Source organism: Polypterus senegalus, chromosome 1 (genome assembly GCF_016835505.1).
Source record: "Polypterus senegalus isolate Bchr_013 chromosome 1, ASM1683550v1, whole genome shotgun sequence".
NCBI lineage: Eukaryota > Metazoa > Chordata > Cladistia > Polypteriformes > Polypteridae > Polypterus > Polypterus senegalus.
Window position 1 is genome coordinate 267,457,966 of NC_053154.1, and position 9,627 is coordinate 267,467,592.

At 38.1% G+C, this 9,627-nt stretch overlaps 1 protein-coding gene across 3 annotated transcripts in view; it reads left to right on the forward strand.

The window, feature by feature from the left end:
- The window catches only part of chuk (component of inhibitor of nuclear factor kappa B kinase complex), a 72,172-nt gene that overhangs the window by 22,727 nt on the left and 39,818 nt on the right, over nucleotides 1-9,627 (forward strand). For all 3 annotated transcript variants that reach the window (XM_039773618.1, XM_039773600.1, XM_039773609.1), the window contains 5 exons: nucleotides 904-998; nucleotides 2,664-2,781; nucleotides 2,893-2,962; nucleotides 5,285-5,373; nucleotides 7,083-7,172. In XM_039773618.1, the coding sequence (XP_039629552.1) occupies nucleotides 904-998; nucleotides 2,664-2,781; nucleotides 2,893-2,962; nucleotides 5,285-5,373; nucleotides 7,083-7,172 (462 nt within the window). The remainder of the gene's footprint in view (nucleotides 1-903; nucleotides 999-2,663; nucleotides 2,782-2,892; nucleotides 2,963-5,284; nucleotides 5,374-7,082; nucleotides 7,173-9,627) is intronic.

Here is a 9,627-nt window from a genome sequence, read left to right on the forward strand (position 1 = left end):
CCTGATTTAAATCCAAATGAGCATACCTTCTATATGCTGAAGAAGAAACTTAAGGGAAAAAAAACCCAAAACAAGCAGGAGCTGAAGATGGCTGTATTAGAGGCTTAGCAAATCGTCTTCAGAGAGGATACACCACTCATGGAGATGCCTGTAAATCGCAGACTTAATGCAGTCATTGCAAGGAAGGGATATACAACAAAGTACCGAATATGACTGCCTTAATAAGTGTGCCATTGCTGGGTCTCAAACATTATGGTGCACCTGAAATGGAGGAACCGTGTAGAGAAAAGATCATTTCTACTTGGTGTGACCAAAATATATGCAAATACCCTTAAATGAAAGTCTACAATGTATACTTTAATCATGTCTGACTTGTTTGATTTGTAATTTTAACCTGTGGAGCAGAGGGATACATCAAGGAAAAATGTGTCTTTGTCCCAAACATTATTGAGGACACTGTAAATGTTGATATATTTAGTAGTACTTTTTCATGTTACTTGTTTCTATGCAGAGATTGTTTTTAATATTGCTACTTGGACTATATAGGAATCCAGTAAAAACTTAGCAGATGGGTATACAAATCTTAAAACTTGAATAAACCTTAATAGAAAGTTTAATATGTACTTTTCTGCTATTCTTTTTAGCAGATATGTTAAGAAGGCAGTAATTTTTTACTTTTCTGTTATTACTTTCAGATTATTGAGAATTAAGATTTAGAGTAATTTTTCTGTCTTCGTCAATTAGTACTTTTATTGATTTCTTTTATTTTAATGAACCAAATGGTAATTAAAAAAAGAACTTTAAAAATGACAAACCTCTTTTATGTTCTGAAATTTTGTACTCACCTACTGCAATTACAATTTTAAAAAATGCACCCCAGTAATGTTAACATTTTTATTGTAGGAAACAAATGAAAAAATTGCCGTCAAGTCATGTCGATTGGAGTTAAATGCAAAAAATAAAGAGAGATGGTGCCATGAAATCCAAATAATGAAAAAGTATGTATATTACACCTTATTTATAAATTTTATCTAGAAAGTATTTATCACATTTGATATTATAAAGAGTAGTGGCTGCTTATAAACTTGGCCTAAGGTTAAAAAGAGTACCAAAATTCAAAATTTCATATTCACTGTATTAAGGTTAAGAAAATAGTGTGTGAGAGAAATCCACATTTTATATCTTGGTGTTTTAGTTTTTTTGGCAAGCACCTTCATAGCCATTCAACATTGTAACTCCATTGTAAATTTATGATAAGATTAAATGTCAATGTGGTTTGTGAAATTACTTAATTTTTTTAATACCACTTTAAATCTGGAACTACCATTATCACAATGAAGAGCATCCATCAAACCATAGGCATAGTTTCTGCCACTTACCATTGTTTAAATCTAAAGTTAAGATCTTTTTGAACCTCTAACACTATTTTTCAAGTTAAAAAAATGTACAAATTGCTAACTAACCAATATATGTGCAACTTTATGTTTGTACTTCAAGCTGAGCCGCCTTAACAGACATGTTGATTGTAAATTAGCTGTAAGAAATAATGTGTGCTGCAGCCACGTTTTCTCATGCTAATTTAACATTTTGGTAGCATAGTTAGTAAGTATCCATGTGAACATTTACAATTATATACTACTATTTGTAACTTAAAATCAGTTATTGAGCTATGTGAGAGCTGATGTTTACTTTGCAGCTCAGATGTATTTACTTCTCCAGTTTCATCTTTATTAATAAAGTTGGAAGTTTTTATACCCCGCATCAAGCTGGTCTTTAAGCTACTAGTTTGATAAATGGAGGTGCTTAGCTGTCTGGGTGTACAGTATATCATGTCTCAGTAGAAAGATCAGGGCACTGCTGGCAGTGCTTTTTTCCAACAGTAAACTTGCATTTTTTCCATATCTTTGCATCCATAGGTTAAAGAATTTACCCATATCATAACACCCATCCTTCAAATATTGTGTACAGTACATGTGGTTTGATGAAGCTGACAAGACACAGTAGTTGTTTTCCGTGTATTGGCTGATAGGCATTCATTAAATGGTTCTGCAAATGTAAAATAATTATTGTGCTTATTTTAAAGATAAATTTGATGAATGATTTAAATATGAATTTACAATTGAAAATTTTCTTCACTAATTTCTATGTGTTGTGCAACTTGAAGCTTTAAAACATTGTAGACATCACATTTTTTTATGCCAATTAATGTGTAAAAACCTATTAAGAAAGTAAAGTTCAAGCTCTTATAGGCAGCTTTGAGGGTACATTTTTAGCTAATTGAACAGCTAAAGGGAAAAAGCCATTTGATACGGGGGAGGAGGTCATCTCAACTGCTGCAAAATAGTTAAGTAAAGTCATTTATTAGGTATTATAAATTTTATGAATCCATCAATTCACTGGTCTAGCAATTGAAATCCATCTTTTTTCTGAACCCTCATTTTACTTACTGGGTCGAAGTAGGACATAGTCTATCACAGTAGAACTGTGCAGGAAGAAATACTAGACCGCATGCCCATGTCCCCCACCATTGTACACTTGGCCAGATTAGAATAGTCAAACCGCTTAACTATTTTTCTTTCAAATTTGGGTTGAGATAAATCTATCTCTGGGCCTTGACAGAATTGTACCAACATTTTATGTTCTCTCTATCTAATCTCTCTAAGGCTGAATCATCCTAATGTAGTTACAGCTAGGGAAGTACCAGAAGAAATGAAGAACATTTCCTTTAATGATCTGCCTCTGTTGGCTATGGAATATTGTTCAAAAGGTGATTTAAGAAAAGTAAGTGTGGAATTTTCAGTATTGTTTATGTACAACCCCAGCAAACTCTAGTGAAAATAATTATTTTGTTGTCCAGGTTAATGAAAGTAATTTTTTTTTTTTTTTATATAGTTATTAAATAAACCGGAGAATTGTTGTGGACTGAAAGAGAGTGAAGTTCTGTCCTTACTTAGTGATGTTGGTATGTGTAGTTTATACTTTTTATGCAAGTACTTTTTGTATAAACCTCTTTTTAATGTAATTATTTCACATAGCAAATACACTACAATGCCGCCACTCGGGCACTGACTGTATGTAATTTGCATGGTCTCCTTTTCATCTTCTTTAAGTACACTAGTTGTCTCTAAAATCCCTTGCTGGCCTTACTAGCACCTCTTCCAGCAGCAACCCAAACTTTTCCTAAATGTTCTCCCATCCAAGTACTAACTGGTCCCAAACATGCTTAGCTTCATAGACTTGTGTCCATTCTAGTACTGGTTACAGTGCAGCCAATATTTTGACTCTGGCTCTCTGGAATCCAGCATTTATATACACAGACTAAGGTTGCTGAAATAATTAATTAGCTAATAAACTAAGTAAATACAGTGCATCCGGAAAGTATTCACGGCGCATCACTTTTTTCACATTTTGTTATGTTACAGCCTTATTCCAAAATGGATTAAATTCATTTTTTTCCTCCGAATTCTACACACAACACCCCATAATGACAATGTGACAAAAGTTTACTTGAGATTTTTGCAAATTTATTAAAAATAAAAAAACTGAGAAAGCACATGTACGCACAGTAAGTATTCACAGCCTTTGCTCAATACTTTGTCGATGCACCTTTGGCAGCAATTACAGCCTCAAGTCTTTTTGAATATGATGCCACAAGCTTGGCACACCTATCCTTGGCCAGTTTCGCCCATTCCTCTTTGCAGCACCTGTCAAGCTCCATCTGGTTGGATGGGAAGCGTCAGTGCACAGCCATTTTAAGATCTCTCCAGAGATGTTCAATCGGAATTAAGTCTGGGCTCTGGCTAGGCCACTCAAGGACATTCCCAGAGTTGTCCTGAAGCCACTCCTTTGATATCTTGGCTCTGTGCTTAGGGTCGTTGTCCTGCTGAAAGATGAACCGCCGCCCCAGTCTGAGGTCAAGAGCGCTCTGGAGCAGGTTTTCATCCAGGATGTCTCTGTACATTGCTGCTGTCATCTTTCCCTTTATCCTGACTAGTCTCCCAGTTCCTGCCGCTGAAAAACATCCCCACAGCATGATGCTGCCTCCACCATGCTTAACTGTAGGGATGGTATTGGCCTGGTCATGAGCGGTGCCTGGTTTCCTCCAAACGTGATGCCTGGCATTCACACCAAAGAGTTCTTTGTGTCATCAGACCAGAGAATTTTGTTTCTCGTGGTCTGAGAGTCCTTCAGGTGCCTTTTGGCAAACTCCAGGCGGGCTGCCATGTGCCTTTTACTAAGGAGTGGCTTCCATCTGGCCACTCTACCATACAGGCTTGATTGGTGTATTGCTGCAGAGATGGTTGTCCTTCTGGAAGGTTCTCCTCTCTCCACAGAGGACCTCTGGAGCTCTGACAGAGTGTCCATCAGGTTCTTGGTCACCTCCCTGACTAAGGCCCTTCTCCCCTGATCGCTCAGTTTATATGGCTGGCCAGCTCTACGAAGAGTCCTGGTGGTTTCGAACTTCTTCCACTTACGGATGATGGAGGCCACTGTGCTCATTGGGACCTACAAAGCAGCAGAAATTTTTCTGTAACCTTCCCCAGATTTGTGCCTCGAGATAATCCTGTCTCGGAGGTCTACAGACAATTCCTTTGACTTCATGCTTGGTTTGTGCTCTGACATGAATTGTGGGACCTTATATAGACAGGTGTGTGCCTTTCCAAATCATGTCCAATCAACTGAATTTACCATAGGTGGACTCCAATTAAGCTGCAGAAACATCTCAAGGATGATCAGGGGAAACAGGATGCACCTGGGCTTAATTTTGAGCTTCATGGCAAAGGCTGTGAATAATTATGTACTTGTGCTTTCTCAATTTTTTTATTTTTAATAAATTTGCAAAAATCTCAAGTAAACTTTTTTTTCTCGTTGTCATTATGGGGTATTTTGTGTAGAATCCTGAGGAAAAAAAATTAATTAAATCCATTTTCGAATAAGACTGTAACATAACAAAATGTGGAAAAAGTGATGCGCTGTGAATACTTTCCGGATGCACTGTAATACATAATGTAGGAAGTAATGTTTCTGATTTACACAACTTCTATACAAGCATACTCAACATGTAAGTTAGAGTAATCATGATAATAATTTATTTAATTCTTCTAATAGTATCTCTCTTAAGTCAGTAATATTCCGTAAAGAACATTTTTACTTTTGTTGTTTTTACCGGGACATCATGACACCATGCCCATTGAATAGAATAATCCACCTAATGTGTAGCAGTAGTCTTCAGGTATAATTCGACAAATTTACATATGCTTATCTTTACTGAATTTAATTTCAGGTTCAGGCATTCAGTACTTGCATGAAAACAGGATTATTCACAGAGACCTAAAGCCAGAAAATATAGTACTTCAGGACATTAATGGAAAGGTGAGAAAATGCATTCTGTAAAATATGTGTTCATTAAAAGCCTTATAATACTTTGTATTTCAAGTTTTCAAGTCAAGTGTCAATCTCATACTGGAGGGCCACCATGGATGAAGGTTTTCATTCCAATCACAAAGCAAGCCAACAAATGACCAGCTAAGCCGGGGGGATTGGGCAAACTCTAACCAATTTCTTAATTCGAATCCAACTCTGTTTGTTATGAAACACATTGTTTAATGCAAAAGCTTGTTGGTGCTCTCACTCTGACACACCTGACATCTCAATAACTGTTGATTTTCTTTTTTATGAGGAGATTATCAAAATGATTTTTGTATCAGAGTAGATCAGTTCAGATCTTCACTTTTCTTTCTTTTCAAATATGTTATTAAAACAGATGCAGTACGGGGACACACACAAGTGCAAATGGGACTAAGTTAGCTTGTTATGTGTTGGCTCGCTTTACACCTCATTACTGTTTCACTGCCAATTTCACAAATTTCTTTTAAAAAGAAATGAGGTGACTAGGTGTTAAAAGCAAGTCAGTTAAATTTAGGCAACATAAGTATGCTTTATTTGCAGCAGAGATTGGTTGCTAATGATGAATGTGACATAAAAGAGACCCTGAAGCCATGCAGCCCTCCAGAATTTAAGATTGACAGTGGTGGCATTGATTATAGAATGTAAGTTTTCATATTAGGACTGTTTTGTCAAACCACATTATACTTGGGGACAACAAAGGTCTACTGTCACTGCCATTTTCAGATTTAATGTTTACTTGTAATATTAAACATTTATATTCATACTGATAACTAGTTTAACATTTAATATGATTGGTATTTACTTTTTAAAACGGTGTACACCATAGTTCACAATACTCTCTTTGCAATTTATTCTGTTTTTACAGCTGGAGCACAAACAGGGATTAATGACTTTGTCAGGATTAATATGTTATAGGTGAAGAGTGAGCCCATGTGGTTTAAAGACCAGTACCATTTCTGCTGCACCACACTTTCTGCAAAATCAAGGGTTTAACCTAATACAAGGAGAACAAATTTATTAGCATAAAGAAAATAATAATTCTCAGTATACCATGTAAAAGCCTACCTGCGACTTTACTTTTGTAGGATTTCTAACTGGTGTTTGGAACATCTTACCTGACACCTGAACCCCAATTCCTAAATCAAAGACCACCCTGTGGGTGAATTACTCTATGGCAAATGCTTCCACACTATTAATTTTAAATGTACACAAGCTGAAAAAAATCACCTTTCTTTTTGTGAAAATGTTTTATTTTTAATTTGTCAAAATAATCCCTATCCGCTATAATACACTTGTTAGAACTTTTTTCCCTTCCCCTAAAGGTGGACTCTGAATATGGTAATTACATTTTGTAGTCTTTTTTTCTTAGTGTTGTTGCCTTAAGGATATACTGATGAAAAGGACTGAAAAATTAATATTTACATTAACTACAGGAATAGTCACATTTTAAAAAATTATTGCAATTTTGGTATTTCACCATGCACAATCTACCCAGTTTACCTTGAGATGAATGATACATTTGTGCATGGTATCCTTTTCTCCTGTATTTGTATAAAAATATTTCAGTACTTGTTATATGAGTACTCATTAAACATGAATGTATTTATTGTGCTTAATATGAAAATATCCAATTAAAACAGTTTTTTCCTTTTACTTATTTTTTGTTCTTCTAGCTGGTTCATAAAATAATTGACCTTGGTTATGCTAAAGACCTTGATCAAGGAAGCCTTTGTACGTCATTCGTAGGAACTTTACAGTACTTGGTGAGTATTGATGTATTAAATATTTTGTTTGTATGTTAACATTTTTTTAACACAACCCAGCCACAGGGGATGCACATACCAGTGTGTTTCTTCGTGCTGGTCCCAAGCCCGGATAAATAGGGAGGGTTACATCACGAAGGGTATCCGGTGTAAAATTTTGCCAAATCAATATGCAGACAACAATATAAATTTTCCTACCGGATCGGTGGAGCCCTGGGTTAACAACAACCGCCACCAGTACTGTTAGCCAACAGGGTGCTGGCGGAAATTGGGCTACTGTTAGCCGAAGAAGGAGAAGAAGAGGGGGGAGACGTATCCGGAAGCAGCAGGAGAGGAGGAAAGTAAAGAGAGTGGAACTGAGGGTAGGAACTTTGAATGTTGGCAGTATGACTGGTAAGGGGAGAGAGTTAGCAGATATGATGGAGAGAAGAAAGGCTGATATATTGTGCGTGCAAGAGACTAAATGGAAGGGGAATAAGGCCAGGTGGACTGGAGTTGGATTCAGGTTGTTCTATCCTGGTGTGGATGGGAGGAAGAATCGGGTAGGAATTATTCTGAAGGAATAGTATGTCAAGAGTCTTTTGGAGATGAAAAGAGTGTCAGAGTAATAATTATGAAGCTGGAAATTAGAGGTGTGATGATGAATGTTGTTAGTGCATATGCACCGCAAGTTGGGTGTGCAATGGGTGAGAGAGAAGATGAAGTGATGAACAGTGTACCCAAGGGACAGAAAGTGTTGATTGGAGCAGATTTCAATGGGCATGTTGGTGAAGGAAACAGTGGAGACGAGGAAGTGATGGGTAGGTATGTTGTCAATGATAGGAATGAAGAAGGTCAGAGGATAGTGGATTTTGCCAAAACGATGGACATGGCTGAAGTGAATACATATTTTAAGAAGAGGGAGGAACGTAGGGTTACGTACAAGAGTGGAGGAAGATGCAAACAGGTAGATTACATCCTATGCAGAAGAGTTGATGTGAAAGAGATTGAAGACTGCAAAGTGGTGGCAGGGGAAAATGTAGTTAAGCAGCATAGGATGGTGGTCTGTAGGATGATGTTGGAGATCAAGAAGAGGAAGAGAGTGAGGGCAGAGCCAAGGATCAAATGGTGGAAGTTGAAAAAGGAAGACTGCAAGGTTGAGTTTAGGGAGTAGGTGAGACAGGCACTGGGTAGCAAGAGTAGAAGAGTTACCAGACCGCTAGGAAACTACAGCAGATGTAGTAAGGGTGACAGCAAGAAGGGTGCTTGGCGTAACATCTGTAAAGTGGAAGAAGGAAAAGAAAACCTGGTGTTGGAATGAGGAAATACAGGAGAGTATACAGAGGAAGAGGATGGCAAAGAAGTGGGATAGTCGGAGAGAAGCAGAAAGTAGACAAGAGTACAAGGAGATAAGGTGCAAGGTGAAGAGAGAGGTGGCGAAGGCTAAGGAAAATGAATATGATGAGTTGTATGAGAGGCTGGACACTAAGGAGGGAGAAAAGGACCTGTACCGATTTGCTAGACAGAGGGACCGAGCTAGAAAGATGTGCAGCAGGTTAGGGTGATAAATGATAAAGATGGAAGCGTACTACAAGCGAGGAGAGTGTGTTGAGCAGATGGAAAGAGTACTTTGAGAGGCTGATGAATGAAGAGAATGAGAGAGAGAAGAGGTTGGATGATGTGGAGATAGTGAATCAGGAAGTGCAACGGATTAGCAAGGAGGAAGTAAGGACAGCTATGAAGAGGATGAAAAATGGAAAGGTCGTTGATCCAGATGACATACCTATGGAAGCATGGAGGTGTTTAGTAGAGATGGCAGTGGAGTTTTTAACCAGATTGTTCAATGGATTCTTGGAAAGTGAGAGGATGCCTGAGGAGTGGAGGTGAAGTGTACGGGTGACGATATCTAAGAATAAGGGGAATGTGCAGGACTGCAGTAACTACAAGGGAATAAAATTGATGAGCCACAGCATGAAGTTATGGGAAAGAGTAATGGAAGCTAGGTTAAGAAGTGAGGTGGTGATTAGTGAGCAGCAGTATGGTTTCATGCCAAGAAAGAGCACCACAGATGCAATGTTTGCTCTGAGGATGTTGATGAAGTTTAGAGAAGGCCAGAAGGAGTTGCATTGCATCTTTGTGGACCTGGAGGACCTGGACAGGGTGCCTCGTGAGGAGCTGTGGTATTGTATGAGGAATTCGGGAGTGGCAGAGAAGTACGTAAGAGTTGTACAGGATATGTACAAGGGAAGTGTGACAGTGGTGAAGTCTGCGGTAGGAGCAACGGATGCATTCAACGTGGAGGCGGGATTACATCATGGATCAGCTCTGAGCCCTTTCTTATTTGCAATAGTGATGGACAGGTTGACATACGAGATTAGACTGGAGTCCCCATGGATTATGATGTTTGCTCATGACATTGTGATCTGTAGTGATCGTGGGGAGCAGGTTGAGGAGACCCTGGAGAGGTGGAGATATG